The sequence below is a fragment of the Leucopleurus acutus genome (genome assembly GCF_964270905.1).
Source record: "Leucopleurus acutus genome assembly, chromosome: 19".
NCBI lineage: Eukaryota > Metazoa > Chordata > Mammalia > Artiodactyla > Delphinidae > Leucopleurus > Leucopleurus acutus.
This window is the reverse complement of record NC_139161.1, coordinates 53,905,100-53,924,887: the sequence shown is the minus strand read 5'-3', so window position 1 is coordinate 53,924,887 and position 19,788 is coordinate 53,905,100. Positions and strand designations below refer to the sequence as shown.

Below are 19,788 nucleotides of genomic sequence, written 5' to 3'. Positions count from 1 at the left end.
TTGTAGGTACCTGGCGCATTGCGTGGAACGTGGCAGCCTCCCACTAATGTCTGTTGACTGAGTAAACGAGTGTAGATTCCTCAGCCTGGCCCATCTCGATTTCAGGAGAGCTGGTACCCTGGGCCAGCCTCCCCTTTGCACGCACAAGCGATGGGGCCTGCTCCTCTCACCTTCCCCTCTTCTCCTTTTATCCGTAGTGATCTCCTTCCAATTCTACCAACTCGGATTCCGACTCCGTCGCCTCGCCGCTCGGTCCCTCCGGTGTAACCCGCTGCCACCTGGCTTCCCGGCTCAGGCGCCCGGCTTCAAATCTGTCTCTCACCCATTGTCCAGTTTCCGGTGAGTCAAGTTCAACCCCAGGTTCAACCCCTAGTGACGGCCACAAACACATTCCCTCACAGGCACCCCAGAGGAGGCGCCCGCCCACCACCGGCCACGAGGCCTACAAAACGCGTAGAGAGTGGTGTTTCCATCCCCGCGGCTTTCGGTGGTGCGGGTGTGAGCCGGGAGACCCCTCCCCAGTGACCCGCCCGCTCGGCTAGGGAGCGCCCGGCCCTCAGAGGGCGTGGCCGCCCCGGTCCAGCCCCCGCCCAGTCCCGCCCCCTCGCGCCGAGAGAGCCCCCGGCAGGCTACCCGGCCGCCAGCCCCTTCTCCACGTCTGCCGCCACTCCCTCGCCGCGGAGCGGGGCCGAGGGGGATGCTCCAGGTCCCACCTCCGCGGGGAGCTGCGCATTTCCGCGCGCCAGGGCGGCCCCGGCTCTGGCCGGCCCTCGCGGCGGCCGCCCGCGTTCCGCGTCCCCGGGAAGTTGTCTCCGGAGCCCGCGGCGCCTGGGTCTCCTCCCCCTGAGCCCCGCCCCCCCCGGCCCGAGCTGGGAGCCGCGAGCCGCCCGGCCCGGGGGCGTTGCCGCTCGCTCCGAAGCCAGCAAGTCTCAGCTTCCCTGCGCGGGGCGCGCGTCCCCCGCCTAGCCGGGGACCCCCGCGCACCCCCGAGACGGCGCGCGCCCAGAGCGCGGGAGCCCGGAGCGCCGGGCGCCTGGGACCCCGCGGAACCGCTGCCCAGACTGCGGGGCTCGGCAGGGATGCAGGCTGCGCTGTGAGCCAGGGCGCCAAGGCCATGTCCGGCGCCCGCTGCCGGACCCTGTACCCCTTCTCCGGGGAGCGGCACGGCCAGGGGCTGCGCTTCGCCGCGGGCGAGCTCATCACGCTGCTGCAGGTCCCGGACGGCGGCTGGTGGGAAGGCGAGAAGGAGGACGGGCTCCGCGGCTGGTTCCCGGCGAGCTACGTGCAGTTGCTGGAGGTAAGGGGCGAGGGCCGGGGCTGGGAGACCGGCGCGCTCGCATACCTGTTGCCCGCGCCCGGGAGGCCGGAGCCATCCCTGCCCGAGGGGCGCCCCGTGGGCCGCCGATGCGCGCCCGACCCAGAGCCCCGCGCTCCTGGGGGTGGCGGAGGCGGCGGGCGCCTCTCCGGGCGTGGGCAGCGCGGGGCTCGCCCTCCGCGCGCTCCCCGTGCCGGGCCTCCCGAGTACATCGAGGCCGCCCTGAGGAAGCGAGAACTTGTTGCCAGTGTGAGTTCGGGAGCTGGCGGGCGCGTTCCGGCGGTGGCCGGGGCCGCAGAAGGGTTGCGGCGTCCGGCGGTCCAGGGAAGACGCACGGAGGATGGGGCTGGGGAAGGTGGCACCGCTTGGGCCCCGGAGCCCCGAGCCTGCCGACCCGTGGACGGTCGTCCTGCGGCGGGTCAGCTGCCTGGCCGCCTCCGGGCCGCCCACTTACTGGTCAGCTGAGCCTGGCTGGCCACCAGCCCGAGCCCCGTCAGCAGGCTTGATCCAGGGGTGCTGCAGCCCCCGGCCAGCGCCCCGTCCCCTGGCCCAGCTCCCCGAGGCCAGGGTTCAGAGCCTGAAAAGTGGCCTGTCCTGGTGTTCTGGCCTGGCCCCGGGCTTCACAGGACCTGCTGAGCCAAGTCGGCTGGCTGTTTATCGTCTGGGTGACAGTTGGGAGGCCTCGATGTCCTCTCGTCGCCGAGCTCATGGTCATAGCCTGAGTGGGATTCTAAGTTCCCCAAGTCCTTTGGTGGCGTGCGGGGTGGGCTTTTACAGGGTGTCCCCTTTAGTGAAAGGCTGCCCGACTCCAAGATTGTTGTGAAGGCTGTGAGTAGGCGGAAGTATTCTGGCAAAACTGTCCAAATCACAGAGACTAAACTGATTAATAATTTACCCTCCCCCCACCTACTTCACAAAGAACAAAGTAGCAAATTTTGACTGAAAATGCTCTGTGCAGCTCAAAAAAGACAGAAAGAAAGCTAGATAGAGGTGAAACGGTTATGGGTGAGTTTGCCTGAGAAATATCCTGTGGAAACCTTATCAAAATAGAGCCTGGCCTCTTGGAGGTACGTGATGTTTCTTTCAGGTCCAGAGAACAAAATCCCTCCTACATGGATTAGTAGCATTTGACCAAGTTGAGGCTGGAAGGAGCCTTCCTGGGCTGTCAGCTGAGTATATTCGGGCACCTCCGTGGTTCTGTGATTTGAGAGCCTGGCTGCCTAGGAGAGGTTCAGGTGTTCCTCAGCTTTCGTAGTTCCCTTCCTGAGATTCAGGTGTGGAAGAAAGCAAGTGAATTGCTTCTTACGAAGACCCGGAGCCTCCTTGTTTCTAGCCCAGCAGCCCTGGCAGAGACTCCTGTCGTAGAGTCCTCTGGTGGCCACGCTTTTCCAGGAAACACTGATGTGGAAATTTGGCTGTTGGATGTCTGGTGAGGAGTGTCCCTGGCTGGACTCAGCCAGCTGTGTGTTGGGTGGGGGTGAGACTGGTGGGTTTGTCGGCTGTGTTAGCAAGAGTGAAATGCCTTTGCTTTTTCTTCCCAGGGGGAAAGGGAGCGTGAATCAGACCACCCAGGGGACAAGCAGAATGATCAGCTAGGACAGCTGTGGGTGTGTCAGTCACAGTTCGTGGCACGTGTGTTGCCTAAGGTGCTTTCAGACAAGTACCCGTCTGTGTGAGTAGTACCCCTAGAGGGGCTTACGTTTGTTAAGCACCTGTTAGGCACCAGGCATGGTCCATACAGTGTCACCAATTCCCCAGACAGCCCTGGGAAGGGGGAGGCACTATCCCCATTTTACAGGCAGGCAAACTGAATGTGAGACAGGTGAAGGCAGTTGGCCAGGGAGTAATGCTTGCGTAGCTGGTTAGCAGCTCAGCTGGCTGAATGCTACCCTCTGTGCCTGTGTCTCTTTTAAACCCAGCTGTACCAGAAGGCAAGTAAAGAAAGGGTCTGGATCCCCGTGGGAAAGGGCCAGTGCAGCTCCCGAGGTCCACCTGCCAGTGACCACATCCATAAGGGAGGCAGGGACGCTGGGGCTCCAATGAGGGCAGCTGCTCCTTCCTACCTGGAGCATCTCTCCTGCGAAGCCTGGAGTTTGATTTCGCTCAGAGCCCGCTGCTTTTCCCACAGGTGGAGACAGGAGTGGGCCTGAGCCCCGCGACTCTTTTCAGGGCCAAAGCAGACGCATCTTCCACAGGGAGGATCATAGATCAGGCCCTTTTGTCTGTGGGAACCTCTTCCCTGAGCAGGCTGGACCTCGAGGCTGAGGCTGGGGAGGGATGGAGGAGATGCAGGTAGGGTCCCTTGGAATGGGGTGACTCCCCAGAGACAGGCTGGGTTAGGGGAGAATGCAGAACTCCTGAGGGGGTTGCCGGCGGTGGGCTGGCCAGCATATGGCACTGGAGGAGTGCCAGCCAGGTGTTAGTGCAGAAGCCAGGAGGCCAGAGAAGGGCCCACTTACTAGAGCTGGGAAGCCTCTGCTAGTGGGCGCCTGGCACTGAGCCTGCTGGGGGCATGGAGTTCAGAAGGCCAGGGGAGCTGTCGCAGATACAAGTACAGACAGGAGGGGCTCCACCAGACTCCTGCGGCAGGAGTGCAATGGTGGCTGCACAGCTGAGAATGGCACTGCCAGCATAACCCCCACCCCAGTGCACCGTTTGCTCTCTGGCGGAAAGAGTGATGTCAGGAAACCCCATCTTGGCAAGAGTGTGCTAAAGATTGAGGGCAGTGTGTGCAAAAGGCACACGCCCCAAGGATTTCCTCCTTGTTCATGTGAAAAAAGGGGAACTGAGAGGCCCTGGTTTGCAGGAAGCATACCCCGTGGCGGGGAGTTGCGAGCTAACTGAGACGGCCCAAAGATCCACCCTGGTGGCCTGCCCCTGCGGAGAGGCCAGTTTGGTGGAGGTTCTGGTCCTGGTTCCTGGGGAAATCTCTTTGGTCAAGACCCCAAGGAAATGGGGGGACAGGACAGAGCATACTTGGCTTACAGAGGGCGGCCTCCAGGAAAACCTCTGCCAAGCAGAGCTGGGGGGAGCCCTGGTGGGCAAGGACTGGCCACAAGGATCCTGCTATTCAGTGAGTGGGGCAGCCTTTCAGAGGGTGCCAGGTGGAGGGGAGCCAGCTCCTCCCAGAGAAGGGAGGAAGCCTAACAGATAAGACCCACAGCTGCCCAGGAGTTATCAAGGCCCTTAGATAAAAGCAGCCAGGAACATCTTTCTTGAGGGTCTGTTCAGCCACGAAGAGGTCAAGGATCTGAGAGAGACGTGGCCTAGGAGGAGCTGAGGTGATGCTCTTCCCTCGAACGAAGAGAAGAAATTAGGGCTCTGGAAGATACTGTCAGGCATCTGCAAAAACCACCAGAGCTTTTGGGAAATAATTCTGGAGGGTAATAAGACTGGAATGCATACACAACAGAGCTTTCCTTGACAGAGGTGCTGTTCTCTGGATCCACGATCTGGCTGCAAGGTCACTTGCAAGGTACTCAAGAGGTACTAACGGAATATGACACTGCCAGCTGAACTAGTCAGCTGCAGAGGGTCACCCTTGCACCTCCTTCTCTTCACCTTCTGTTCTCCCCTTTTGGGTTCAGGTGATTGTGCTGCAGGAGTTTACAAGGTGCGGCTGGGGCAGAGAGATGTGGGGCTGGGGAGGTGGGCTGTGCTGTGGATCATTAAGGGATAATATTTTATCCATTGCTATGTAACAAGCCACCGCGAAACAACCGTTTGTTATTATCTCACACATTTCTGTGGGTTGACGGGGCTCAGCTGGGCGCTTCTTCTGCCGTCGATCTTGGTGTCTCTCATGCATTTGCAGTTAGATGGTGGCCGCAGCTGGGGTCCTGGAGGCTCAGCTGGGCTGGCACCTCCAAAATGGTGTCTTCACTCACATGCCTGGTGCCTTCCATCTGGCCTTTCTCTCTGCGTGGTGTCATCCTCGGGTGCCTTTCTGCATGGCCTTTCTCTTCAGCAGGGCAGATGGAGTGTTTAACATTCAGGCTTCTTAACACAAAAGTGCAAGTTGCCAGGTCTTCTTAAGGCGTAGGCTCAGAACTGGCGCATCACTTCTACCACATTCCACGGGTAAAGTGAGTCACAGTGTGGGAGGGAGGTGCACACAGGTGTGTATACAGCAAGACAAGGTTCATTGAGGCTGTTTTGCAGACTAGCTACCTCAGAAGGGTAGGGAGAACACCCTGGGACAGATGATCCATTAGAGAGGAAGCAGCGCCAGGCCAGACCCTCGAGAGAGCCTGGGGTGGGGGTGGGGGTAGAACGAACAGATTTGGCCATTCTGCTAGGAAATTCTCCATCGCCATCCTTGCAAGTTTTTGTTGTTGTTGTTCGTTTTTGTTTTTAAAGTCGCCAGGGATTTCTTTATAAAGGCCACACAGTAAATGGTGCAGCTGATTTTGAAACTAGATTTTCCTGTCCCTGAAGCCTGGGTCTGTCCCCTGGGCCACTGACAGACCAGCCCAGCTTTTTCAGGGCGGGGCTGTTTGGTGCTGGTTGTTAATGGACATGGTGCCTCCGAGCTGCCTGACATCTAGTAGATGCTTGATGTGTTATACAAATTGATTTTAATCCAGGGCCTGTCTTTCTGTTACGTGGAAATTACCTAAAATGGGCGTGACCTTGTTCCTCACACCCGTATTTTTTAAGGCGGTCGTCAGCTCTTTCACAAAAGGCATAATTAGGGCTGGTGGTTTGCGGAGCATATAGCTGTGATCGAAAAGATTACGGTGCTTTCTGCCATCTTCACGAAGTCATCCTGCCCTTTGACTTGGGGGCTGTGGCCCGCGTTTGTGGCTCCTGTGCTGTGTGAAACTCTGCCTTTGGCCCATACTCTGCCCGCCTCTGATCCGGAGGGGCGTCCCCCCTCTGCACTGCTCTGTGCTGGTCTGGTCAACTGGCCACCCCTCAGGACTTCAAAGCAGTCGGCAGGGCTTGTTGGATTCTCTGGATTCGGGGCATCTTCACAAAAGTTCCCTTAGCAACAAGTCGGCAGGAATCCCTGACATCTGTTAACCACCACATGAATCCCTGCAGTCCATTACCAGCTGGAAACATGAATGGGACGCTGACCCGCTTGTACTCTTCCCAGCCTGAAAAAGCCCAGCTTTTATCTGACAGCCTGGTCGACCTCGTCTACGAGGACGGATGCTGGTCCCTACGTGGCCGGTGGAAGAAGAGGTTTGGTAAACCAGGAAGGCTTGGATACCGGTTAGGTGTCGGGATTTTTGTCGGGCCGCTCCAGGGGACGGTGTTCTCCCAGCTGCCCGCTTATCACTCCCAGCAGGCAGGCGGCACGTGACAAGCTTTCCACCAGAATGTCAGCACGGGTCCCCCGGTCCTTAATTGCACAATGAGTAGATTCCGCTCTTGCCTACGGCGGCAAGGCTTCTGGGTGGTGTTTGCCCCGTGGAGAGAAGTAGAAAATGGTGGCCAGCAGCTCGGCCTGGCTTGTCCTTTGGAGGACCAGAGCATGGGTGACACTGTGTAGGTTCAGTTGCGACAGGTGTGTGAATTGTGCCAGGTTCGTGTAGATTCCTCAGAGGACTCACCCACCTCCTCCCTCCGCATTTAGTGTCTCTCCTGTCTTCCATCTGGTAAAGATCTGTTTTATTAGGTTAACTTCCCGGTTCACTGTATTCCCCTCGGTTCTTGAGCTGGTCTTCAGACTCAGTCCCCAGGGACTTACATGTCCAAGCTAAACTCTTAATCGCTCCCTTCCTTTCACCCTCTTTTCCCCCCACCCTCCAAACCCTTGTGCATGTCGCCACCATCTCTCTACCGCGTCACCTGACTCTGCCCGCCTCTTACCTTTTCTCTCCTGTTCATTCGGGTGGCAAGCCTGGTCTGCTCTCCCTGAGAAACGTTTCTCAGAGCCTTCTCCTTCTTCACCTGCATTGGCAAACTTTTTCTGTAAAGGGCCAGGAAACATGTTAGGCTTTACAGGCCAAGAGGCACACTCGAGTTACAGCTGCATCCCTGCGATGTGTAGTGCGCTGCAGGCAGTGAGAAGCCGTGAGAGCGCCCATATGGTCTCTGTCACAGTGGCTCAGCTCTGCCCGCGGAGCACGAAACAGCTAGAGAGGAGCCCCAAACCGACGGGTGTGGTTGTGTTCCGATAAAACTTTATTTATGGACACTGAGGTTTGAATTTGTGCCATGCAATATCCTTCTTCTTTCGCTTTGTTTTCATCCATTTAAAGATGGATAGGCCATTCTTAGCTTATGGGCTGTGTGTAGTTTGCCAGTCCCTGTTCAAAAGTTGATCATTCATTCAACAACCCCTAATTGAGTGCCGACGATGGGCTGTGAGCACTGCTGGAGGTGAGGCAGTGATAAGACATAGAAAAGACGCTTACCTTTTAGTTGGGGAGATGGTAAACTAGCAAAAAAAAAAAAAAAAATATATATATATGTATGTATACTTTTAAAGTGGTATGGGGCCAAGAAAACAGGGTACGGTGACAAACTAGGGGTGTGGGGTGCAGGAAGGGAGGGGTTCCAGAAACTGTCAGAGAAGGCTTCCCCAAGGAGGGTATGTGTGAGCAGAGACCTGCGTGGTACACAGGAGCCAGCCGTGTGAGGATCTGGGGGTGTGTGTGAGTATTTGCACTGCAGATGCAGGTAACCCTGAAGAGCGGTGTATGTTTGATAGATTTGAGAGAACCAGAATATTCCAGAATGGTTAGAGAGCAGGGAGCGAGGACAAGAGAAGTTGGGATGTGACAGGGAGGCAGGTAAGTTGGGTAGTTGTCTCTCCCCCCGCCCCCATATATGTAACTTGATTTTTCTCTACGAATTTGTATTTTGAATCGCTATCCTGCATGGCGGAAGAAATGAACTGTCGAATAATTTGAGGTTGCTTGCCTTTCCCCAGGTTTGCATTTATGGTCTGGGGGGCTTAACTGCAAAATCATCATTCCAAGGGCCCAGCTGTTCCTTGATGTCCTTTGGGCATCTGCTGAGCTGTGCTCCCCGCGTGGGTCTCTGTCTATCCATACTTTTGCCAGAGACAGTCTCCCGTCTGAAGGGTCCCTCCCTCTCCTCCTCCTCAGCAGTTTTGGGAGGACAAAATTGGAGTGTCATTCTCTGACACCGACTGAAGCTTCTTTTGCCTCCACTGGTGTGTTGGTAAATGTTTAACAATCAGCTTTGGCGGATGGAGGGTGGGAGGTGAAGTGAGAGAAGTTCTGTCGCGTTTGCCAATTTCTGGGGTGTAAGTACTCCTGCCATGGCTGATTTGAAGCTACCAGTGGCTTCTTTTAATTGAATACATTTGACATGCCATCTTGTGTAAAGTTAAGGTATACAACGTGTTAATTGGATACATGTATATATTGTAATATGATAGCGATATTTAGCACCTCTGTCACATTCCCTAATTATCCTTCCTTTTTAGTGGTTGGTAGCTTTCGGTTTGATTGATAGGTTGGCGTGCTCTGATTTGTTTTGGAAAGCTCACCTGGGCTGTAGTGTGGAGGATGGATTTGCAGAGGGTAGGGAGGGAAGCAAGCAGACGAGTTAGGAAGCTGGGAGCAGGCTGGTGGGAGTAGAGGTGCTGAGAGAGAAGTGGATGGAACTGGAATGTATTTAGAGGGTTGAGTCAAAAGGACTTGCTGGTAGATTGACTGGGGAGGGCGAGGGGGCCTCACCTCTGCAGGTGAGTTGTGATGCACTGTCCCTGTGGTATTGTCCTCATCTGTGAATCGCCCATTCTGCCACCAGAGACCTCTTCCTTTAAAAAAAAAAATGAGGTAAAAGGCAAATTAAAATTGTGAAAAAGTTAATGTCCTTAATGCAGAAAGTTCTTTTACAAGTTATTTTTAAAAGCCCAAAAGGAACACATCAGTACAAGAATGGGCAGTGAACTTGGATAGACACTTTATAGTAGAAGATGCAAAGTCATCAGCATATTCAGTCTCACTAGTAGTCAAAGTATTGCACATTTTTTAAAAAGGTAGCTTTAATGAAAAGTGTCAAAATAAAAAAAGAATGAGTATTGGCAAGGGTGTAAGAAAATTGCCGTGTGCTTCCTGGAGTGTAATTTGGCAATATACCTTAAAACCTTAACAGCGTACGTGCCCTCTGATCCAGCAATTCCACATCTAGAAATGTGGATTCAGAAAGCATCTGGTAGGTAAGCTGTAAGCTTCAGAATACCCATTGCAGCCTGTTTCTAATATAGCTCAACTGGCCACACCCTACCTGCCTACCAAGAGGAATTGGTTAAAATAAGATTCACCTGTTCATCACACAAGGCCAGCCACGCAAAAGGGGCTCAGCAGAATTTTAAGAATAAAACGTTTTTGTCAGTGATGCTAAGTGTTTTCATGGAGTTAGCATGGTTCGGATTTCATCTTATGACAAGGCAAAAAGAGATGGTGTTTCCAAGAATGAATTGCTTTTTAAGAGCAGAGACTGTGTCCCATGCATCCTTTTGTGCAAAGAACAGGTTGAAGGAATACTTGCCTGGCCCAGGGCCACGTTCTTTTAGATATCCTTAGTAACAGCAAATCTTTGTCTTTCGAGGGGTGAATTTGATTTTTTTGGAAACAGCCAAAATTCATTTGGAGCCACGTCTGGTGTGTCTGTATGTGTGACTGTCTGTCTATCACCTTGTTGAGAAAAGGATGTAAAGCAGCTTACCAAAAAGCATACGGTATGGTAAGATAAAAGCATTAGTATGTGGGGAAATCTGGGGAAAGGAGAAAAGAAGATGATGGTTGGAGTCTGAAGAGTGTAGAAGGTAATCGAGTTAAGTAATGCTGTTTGGGATTTAAAAAGAGGTCCTATCCTCAAGTCATGCTGCGTTTAAGCAGATCTCGATGGGGGAGTAACAGAGATGCTCTGAAGATGGCAGTGTTGGGGGCTTACATGCTGTGTCAGTCAGGATGGGTTAGGAAATGCTGCCATAACAAACAGCCCCCAAATCTCAGTTGGTTTGGGGCTCAGGACCAGGACCCAAGAAGAGGGAGCAGCCACTGTCTGTAATCTCGCTGCTGATCAACAGCACATGGTTCTTAAAGCGTCTTCCCGGAAGTGACACATGGCATTTGTGCTCAGCTCTCATTGATGAAAGCCCAGCCACACCTAACTTCAAGTGGGTGGGGAAATGCGATCCTGCCATGTGCCCAGAAGGAGAGAAGGAGTGAGCTGAATGTATGTGGACAGCTCTGGTGACCACCAGGTGTGTCCTGACTCAGGGGGATGCCCCGTTCCTGTTCCAGTTCAATCTCAGTATTTTGTGGCCATGCCTAGAGTGGTGCTTCTCAAGCTGATTTTGATGCCTCTAGAGCAAGGCTTCTGGATCTGGTTGGAGGCAGATTCCGGCTCAGTAGGTCTGGGGTGAGGCTTGGGACTCTGCAGCAGTCTGACGAGCTCTCTTGAACTTCAGCCTCAGCAGGTGCCCATGGCTCCTGAGACCAGGATGAGTGCTTACTGTGCTTTCAAATCAGCTCCCCCTCCCGCAAGCTCTCCCGGCATCTAGCATGATGCTGGGCACACCAGTGATACTTGGCCTGATCCCAGACTTCCTGTGATTTTTTTTTTCTTTGCAGTAAATACATCTGTCAACGTTTGGTTCAACAAAAACAAATATTTATATTTGAGCACCCACTGTGTATGCCAGGCTCTCAGCAAGTCTCAGGGGATAAGTCGAGACCTGGAGCCAAGGTCTTCTCTGGAGTGTGCCTCGGGGATGCGCCAGCCCCTCCAGGTGACTCTGGCAGGTGATTTCTCTAAGAGACTTCAGTTTCACACTTGTTCTGTTGGAATGAAAGCCCTTCCAGACATTCTGCATCCATTGTTCTTTCTCAAATGCCTTCATTCCTCCACCCTTCTCATTCGCTCCTCAGATGCACAGGGAACTCCCGGATTAGTCAACAAAAAAACCTAATTAAGTTGTGAAAACTCTTTAGAGATGATATTTCAAAAATTCTACAGCAATGAGTCCTTGTCCTAATTTAATCATAACAGAGGCTCCTCATTTTAGCAGTGGTTCATGGAAGAGTGTCATTTGTTTTTGATTCACAATATAATGTAGAAATAGAAATAGGAAGTTGGAGGCCACTGTTCTCATTTAGCAAGTGTTTTATTGATAAATAGCTACAAGCCTTTGTGGTGTTTGGAGTGAAAAATAAAACTCTGTTGAGTTTTGGATAATCAAGGACATACTTCACACAAAATCTACTAATCTGGTAGTCAATCTAGTATTTTCGTATTGTAAAGAAGGTCCTGGATGCCTGGGGCCTCCCGCTTGGTGTGGGCGCATAGAATCTACCTGTACATTACCATGTAGGACATTAAGGACAGCACTTCTCACGTATTAAGGTGCATGCAAATCCCATAGGGTTCTTGTTAAAATGCACATTTGGATTCACTGGCTCTGGGGTGGGGCCTGAGACACTGCATTGTCTACCTAGCTCCCAGGTGATGCTGATACTGCTGGCCTCTGAGCCACAATTGGAGTAGGAAAGCATTTGAGTTACCCTAAGGGGTTTTAAAGTTTGCAAGTCATGATTAAATTCTGGAAGTAGATTGGATTTAGTTTACTTTCTTTTTCCTTCACGGATTATGTGAGGCTATACAGGGTCAGGGAAGGAACACAGGTTTTGGAATTAGACCTCATTTTGAGCCTGTTTCATCCGAGAAGAGAGGTGTGGAGATGGTAAAAAGGTAGGATGGGGGAGGGTGGTAGCTGGTGTTCCAGTTTGCCCAGAGGGGTCCCTTGATCACAGTTACGGGGTGGAGGTGGGGCTCAGGCACGTTTTACCACGGCCAGATGAGGAAGAGAGGTTGCGGGCTGAGTGGTGAGTGACATGGGCATGGTAGTAGGCCCAGGGTCTTGAGTGCAGTACGAACTTGATGGCAGAGAGAGAGCCCGGGGTGGTCTTGCTGGATACCGACGGTGTTAGGAGAAACATGCCGTGGGGGTGTGGCCACCACATCTCAAGGCGGTTTATCGGTTCCAAGGGGATGCTAGATGCACTGTGTGGTTTGGTTTGTGGGCTGGAACGTGAGCCCTGCGGCCACCACTGGTGTGCACTGCTCTGTGTTCAGAGACGGGGGCAGAACCCACCCCCCATGTGGGCCGCAGAGCTCAGGGCAAGAGTCTGGCAGCTCTGGGTTCAAATCCTGCCTCAGCCCCTGCTGCCTGGGCGAGTTGCAGAATCTTCCTAAGTTTCCTAGGGTTCCTGTGAGGGGAGCTGGCATCTTGTATACACTCTGTTAGTGGAGTTTACATCCCACATGTTCCAGGGATCATGCCAAGTTGAATGCTGAGAGCTGCTCGTTAACTGGGCTTCCATGGATGGGGTGCTGCTGGGTGAGAGAAACCTCTTTCCCTGGGGCCCTCTGAGATCAAGTACAAGGCTGCCTGGTTGCAGCGCCGTGGTCAAGGCTTTCTGGACTTCCCTGGCTGTCCAGTGGTTAAGACTCCGCGCTTCCAGTGCAAGGGGCATGGGTTCTATCCCTGGTTGGGGAACTACAGATCCCACATGCCGTGCGGCACAGCCAAGGGAAAAAAAAAAAAAAAAAAGGCTTTCTGACCCATGGGTACACATCACCTGAGCATCTTACTAAATGCAGATTTGGATTCTGAGGGTCTGGGGTGAGGCCTGAGAGCCTGCATTTCTCAAAAGGTCTGACAAGGAGATGCTGCTGGTTTGGGCCCACACTTTGAGTAGCACAACTGGAGAGCACCTCTGGGGGTGTTTCAGGAACTGCTGCATGATGGTTGCCACTGCTCAGGCTGGGCTAATTAGTCTTAATTGCTTCTTACCTGGGTCAGATGGGCCTCCGGTTGCCTGGACACACCCCGAAGAGGCTCTTATAATGAGAAAAAGGCTGTTTGTCGGGAGAGGTGACATGCAGGAGGTCGCTGAAGGACTTCGACGTTCCTTTTCATCTTTGCTGGTCCTGGGCCAAAGGCAAGGTTTGCTTCAAGGGCCTGGCTGGAAATTCTCTTCTGAAAGCGTTGTTATGGGGCTCAGGACAACAGGGCCGGTGTTCTAGGGCTCGGAACCGGAGATGGTGGTTGGTGCCGCAAAGCAGGCGTCCCCCGCAGCCCCTGGGTGGAGCCCTCAGGTCTACACTGTTCTGCACTTGGCCTCTCTCCTCTTGCCTGGATTACTGCCGTGGTCCCTAACAGCAGCGGCTGCTCCTCTGGTCCCCTGGTGATGTCCATTCTCCGTAGTGACGCCACAGTGATTTTTCTGGCCAGTTTGACCACGGAACGCTCCTGCTGAAGACTTTCCTTAGCTTTTTGGTTGCCTTTATGATATAATATGACTTAGCTTTGCTTACAAGGCCCTTTATAACCTGGCCGCTGCCTCCCGCCCCAGCCGTGTTTTTAGCTGTTTTTAGCATTTCTCCGGTTGCGTGATGCTGGGAAGTAGGAGCGTCCTCTTGTCCGTAAGGCTGAGACAGGAGGGAAGGGGGCAGGGCACAACTGTTAAAACAGTGACACAGCCGTTGAGGATACGACAGAAACTGGTTAGAACCTACTAGGCCCAAGATGGCGGATGATTGACTTCCGGTGCTTAGACCTCGAGCCTCATTATGCACTCATTGTAATATTAGCATGTTAAGGACACGCCCACTGGCACCATGGCAGTTCGAGGCCAAAAGTGGGCAGTGCCCCAATTCCTGGAAATCCCCATCCCTTCTCCAAGATAGAATATTCCTCCCGCTCATTAGCATATGAAATTACCCAGCCCATAAAAACTAACAACCCCATACACCCTGGGGCCTGTCTCATGTTCCAGGATGACCCCATTTTTCTGCAACAATCCTGGAATCCTCCAGTGGGACTGTCCTCAGTTTGTAGACAGTCTGGTGTAATGGTGTTCAGAGCTGAGCTGACCTGGGTTTGGGTGCTGGCTGTGTGAGACTTTGGGCCCCCTTGCTTACCTGACCTTGGACCTCAGTTTCCATATCTTTAAGACCCATATCAGAGAGTCGTTGTGAAAGTTAGAATTGTGTCCTTTGTTGTAAATGCTCTGCAGGTGTCAAGGTTCCGGATATGCTGGTGGCCACCCATTACTCAGCGTTCTTGCCATTATTTTCTTAGTAAAAAAAACCTGTTTCCCCTGATCGTCAGTCCAGACCTCTTGGTCACCATTTCTGGTAGAGACTTTGTCTCTCTGGCTCTTGTCACCTCACGTCAGTTTCCATCTTGGTTCTTCCAAGTAAATCCCTTTCCGTCAGGTTTTGCATCATCACTAAGGTGTGTTTGCCAGTGGAAGTCACGGCCCTACTGTGGATGGACCCACGGCTTTGTCGTGGTGTATTTCGACCACAAACTTAAGCCAGAAATTCCTTTTTTTGAAATGTCACAGTTGTCTGAATCTCCTCCCATCCGGACCCTCCCCGAGTGTGATCAACCTGCCTGGGTGTGACCAGGATTAGAATCTTAGCTGCAGGTCAGTAATTGAGGGGAATTTTATCTTAGAGCCTGTGGCGGATAAACCCGCCTGTAAAGGCAGGTTTTTCTGCAGAAGATTGCATCCTGAGGCCTTGTGGGTAGGGTACTGCTCAGAGTGAGGTGGGGTCACAGCACCCACGGATATTTTCAAGTTGATGTGTTTGTGATGTGGCCGTGGGGCCCTTGATTCCTTCTTTCAGCCCGCCAGCTGCCGAATTTCTGAGCATGGTTGTTGTAGGTTCTTTGGGGGCAGGAGGGGAGCACAGTAGTGGGAAACTCTGCCTGTGCCCCTGTTCCCCTCTGCCCCGGCCCTAGAATCTGACTGTTCATGGTGGCACTTATAGGGCTTTCTGCTCGTCCTTGTCCGTCCCCCCTGCCCCCCCACCCACCCACCAATAAGGGCACAGAGGGGAAGTCATCTCTCTGGGCTCACGACAGCCCACCCAGAGGAGAGAGCAGGGAGGGTCTCCTGTTTTTGACTCTCTTGTGAAAAGAGGAGACAGTCTGGTCTTCAGGGAAAAAAAAAATATTGGTGTGGATCTTTTAAAGGATTCTTCTTGCTACTCAGGCTGGATGACTGAGGCACGTGGATTGGGAATCTGGGATCAGAGAGACAGTGAGCTGGGGTTTGGGGGGATTCCTACGGATGGCGGTGGGACGAGACCTGCTCCGTGTGTGCCCTTAAGGAGCCCTGTGGTGGGCGTGGCTGCGGAGATGCCGCGGGTGTGGAGGGTTTCAGATGGGCTTCCTCTGCTACCCCCAGGAGAAGATGGCCAGAGTAGAAGCGTAGCCGCCTCTCTTCCTCACCTGGGCAGAGTCCCCAGGGGAGCCGTGCCGAGCACCTTTGGCAGGTGGGGAGGCCTGCCAGTGGGGCATGTGTGGCGAATAGCCTGGCCAAAGCATCATCGGCCACCCCGGGGGGGTTGTGGAGCCACCTCTGGCCTGAGCCTCTTGCCCTTTGCTCTTGACTATGTCCCCGGCCCAAGAAGATGGCTTGGATGAGGCGTGAGTGGGGGCAGGGGGCAGAGAGCTGGCCTGAAGTCTCCAAATCACCCCGACCCGGGGTCACCGGTGCTGTAGCTCCTGGGGGGTCTGACACAAGTGCTGCCTTCCTGGCTCCACACGCCCTCCGGGGACCGTGGTGGGGGTGGGGTGGGTGGGGACCTTGATCACCATCCTGTTCAGATGACTCCGGGGATGCCTCCAGGAAACCCTAGCGCTCTGCGGGGAGACGGTTTAAAAAGCCCAGTATCATGGTCCGCTGAACGCCAGCATTCCTCTTTGCCCGTCAGCATGGCTCTGGGAGATGCCAGCGCGAGTGCCAGTCTGGTTTGTTTTGGAATTGAGTGCCAGGGGTTGGTTGGGGTGCTTCGTTACTGTAGGTGCCAGGTCTGCTGTATTATTAGTCTTGGGGAGAGGATTCCTCGGAGAAGCAGCAGAAGGTGTAAATTATGCTTCCCTGCAAATCTTCAAGACTCTCTATATATTCAGCTACAGTGGCAAGTCTCTTGCAGACGAGGACCGGTGTGAAATGCAGGCAAGGTGGAAAGGGTCACCGTGGGGACCTGCAGCTGGCATGGTGGATGGTCACAGAGTCACCTGCACTTGGCTTTCCCCTGGTTTGTCGGGGAGAGAGGAGAGGAGGAGTAACAGCTGTCCTCGGAGGGCTGCACCCCAAGGGGCACGGCTGCAGGGAAGCAGTTTGAAGGTGCCTGATACCCCCCTGGCAGTGGACAAGTTTTCCGTTAACCTGCTTCTTAGTAAATATTCCTTGTATTTCCACCGAGACAGGAATGCCAGGCTAGGGCCAGTGTCCCCTCTCTCCCCTAGCCTTGCGTGACCGTCCGCAGTGAACTTCTAAAACCTGAGTCTGACAGAGCCCTCCGCTGACTCCCTGTTGTCCTGGTGTCAGGATGCTTCTTGAGGGACAAACACGGGCCTTCACAGACCACACCTGGCCTCCCGGCCTGACCTCCTCACTGCCCCTCTGTTGGCAACACACCTCTACACCCTTGTGCCTTTGCGTGGCTGCCCCTCTGTCTGGGGTCCTTTCCCCCTCCTGCCTGCCTGGGGAATGATAAGCCTCCAGAACCGGCCCAAGCGTGGCCTTTGCTCTCTCCCCTGGCGAGCTGGTCCTTCTTCCTTGGCTTCCATAGGGCCTCCCACTGTGATGGCACTGACCACGTTGGGCTGCAGTCTCGTCCCTCCTGCACTCTGAACTCCTCCAGGTCAGGAAACCTGCTTCCCAAATCTCTGCTCGTCCTTGTCCATCCCCCCTGCCCTCCCCCCCACCCACCAACAAGGGCACAGTGCTTGGCATCCATGAGGTCTGGCTCGGTAACTATTGGACGGCCGGCTGGATGGATGGATGAACTAAAAGGATGAGGAGAGAGCTTGCCCTAGAGAATTGGGCACATCTCGCTGTGATTTTGGTTCATGGCCTAAGCAGTCTTTCTCTGAAAAGATGTGAATGGCCTTGTCATGGTGTGAGGACTGGGGTCATGGGAAGGCCCAGGTTAGAAGGCGGATAGCCAGGTCAGCTCAGCACTGAGCAGCAAAGTCAGGCCACTGGATCCTGGAGAACAAGGCACTTTGGGCCACAGGACAGGACACCCCGGAGTGGCAGGGGGAAGGGTGAGCAGGTGTCCTGTGGGCTGGTCCTCTCTGCCCGTCCCGCTTCTCGGCGGGGCTGCCGCAGGGACAGTTAGGTGTAGCTGAGGGCTCTGTGGACAGTGGTCGCGAGGCCTGGGTTCTAATTGTAGGACCTGCACACACTTCTTGGATCTTTGATCTTGAAAATTCGTTTAAAAATCTTTGACTTTCAGTTTCTTCACCTGTGCAAAAGGGAGGTGACACCCGTTCTGCTGCCTCTTAGGTTGGAAGAATCTTCGAGGTGATGGTGGGTGTGCACATGCTTTAAAGCTCAGGGTGAGCTGGTGATGCGTGTGAGGCCTGTTATCAGAGGCTACGCAGGAAGTGGTGGTGACGGGGGAGGGTCTGGAGCTCCTGGACCCCGAAGTCCCGACTCTCCCTTTCGGCCTTGTCCCAACCACTCAGCCCTCTGCTCTGGTCCTTTCTGCACTGGACCCTTTGAACTTTTTTTTTTTTAATACATTTATTTATTTATTTTTGGCTGTGTTGGGTCTTCGTTGCTGTGCACAATCTTTCTATAGTTGCAGCAAGCAGGGGCTACTCTTTATTGCAGTGCGCAGGCTTCTCATTGCGGTGGCTTCTCTTGTTGCAGAGCATGGGCTCTAAGCATGCGGGCTTCAGTAGTTGTGGCACGCAGGCTCAGTAGTTGTGGCTCGCGGGCTCTAGAGTGCAGGCTCAGTAGTTGTGGTGCACGGGCTTAGTTGCTCCGTGGCATGTGGGATCTTCCTGGACCAGGGATCGAACCCGTGTCCCCTGCATTGGCAGGGGGATTCTTAACCACTGCGCCACCAGGGAAGCCCCCTTTGAACTTATTTTTGAGCCTCCTCATCCCCTGCTTGGGTGATTAAAAAAACTGTCAGCATTCTTGTCCCAGACAAGCTTTAAGCATTTGGAGTAAGAGCTTCATCAGGTTCATCCCTGTGGCCTTTAATTGGGCCCCTCCGAGGCACCAGCTGTGCATGTTCTATAGGCCCTGGGGATGTAGCTGAGAATGAGACTGATTGGCGTCTTGTCCAAGACTCACAGGTTCCCTCCCCCCGCCCACTGCCTCAAAGCCTCTTTCCTCTCTGCTCACTGCTGTTTTTCTTCTCAGGCTGTTGCTGGTGGTTCTTTGTCTGCAGCCCCTGGTTAAGGCGTCTGTTACCTCCTCAGTGTAAGAAGAGGTGTCTCCTTTGATACGGCAGAGTTCCCCTGGTCTGACGTGCAGAGAGGGTCCCTGATTTGGAGAAAATCGTGACTTGCCCAAGAATTTCTGACTACTTTCTGTTCTTCCTACTCCGCATCCAGTTTTCTCATTTTTCTTTTCATATTCCCACCTTTTAAAAAAATTGCGATAAAACTCACATACCACGTCACAATTTACCGTTTTAAAGTATACAGGTCAGTGACATTTAATACATTTACAGTGTTGTGCAACCATCACTGCTGTCCCGTTCCAGAACATTCTTATCATGCCCCAAAGAAACCCCATACCCATTAAGCAGCCATTTCCCATCCCCTCATCAACCCCCCCGACCCCAGCCCCTGACAACTACTCATCTCTTTTCTGTCTATGGACTTGCCTATTCTAGGCATTTCATATCAGTGGAACCAAACAACATGTGACCTTTTGTGTCTGGTTTCTTTCACTTAGCATGATGTCTTCGTGGTTCATCCACGTTGCAGCATGCGTCGGGACTTCATTCCTTTTCATGGCTGAATAATATTCTATCGTAAATATTCTACGTATACTATCGTAAACGTTTGCTTATGCAGTCATCAGCTGATGGGACTGTGGGTTGTTTCCACGTTTTGGCTGTCGTGCCTAGTACCATTCACTTCTTTTTCTGTCTCCATTTCTACCTCCAAATGCACTCTAGTTTTACATCCAGGCTGCACAGGTTACTGGTGGTGGAAAAAGCACTTGTAAAATGAGAAGGCAGGTTCCTGGTCCTAGCTCTCCTCCATCTCTGAAGTTTTGTCAAGCCCCAGTTGGCTCATTTACAAAATGGGGGTAGCATTCTCTGCCCACCTTACTCAGCCAGAATGTTGTGTGAGGCACAAATCATAGAACGTAAGTTTAAGCCCTTCCGAAGATGCAAAGTTAGATGTCAAGTGAGAGTTACTGACGTTCCTCATTTTTCCTATGATTTTTCTTGCTTTGTTTTTCCCTCTGCTTCCTCTTTTCTCTTTTTACTAATGGCTGCCCTTGGATTCCCTTTTCCTTTCTTATCATTTCCTCTTTCTTCAGCTGGCCTGGGGATGTAGCAGGTGGTCTTCTGTCCAGTGCTATACTGGAGATGAACAGGATGATGGACGTTGTACGGGCACCCTTGGGAAGGGTGGGATGGGTGACAGGGGCAGGCGGTTGGCAGCCCTGGCTGGGTGATGGGGTGAAGTCAGCCTCGGC

General features: G+C 53.4%; 1 protein-coding gene across 1 annotated transcript in view; it reads left to right on the top strand.

The window, feature by feature from the left end:
* Nucleotides 1-1,114: 1,114 nt before the first annotated feature.
* GAS7 (growth arrest specific 7) overlaps nucleotides 1,115-19,788 on the top strand; it is a gene marked incomplete at its 5' end in the record, with an annotated part of 194,518 nt that continues 175,844 nt past the window's right edge. The window contains one exon of the mRNA XM_082860940.1: nucleotides 1,115-1,297. Coding sequence (XP_082717066.1) covers nucleotides 1,115-1,297 — 183 coding nt within the window. The remainder of the gene's footprint in view (nucleotides 1,298-19,788) is intronic.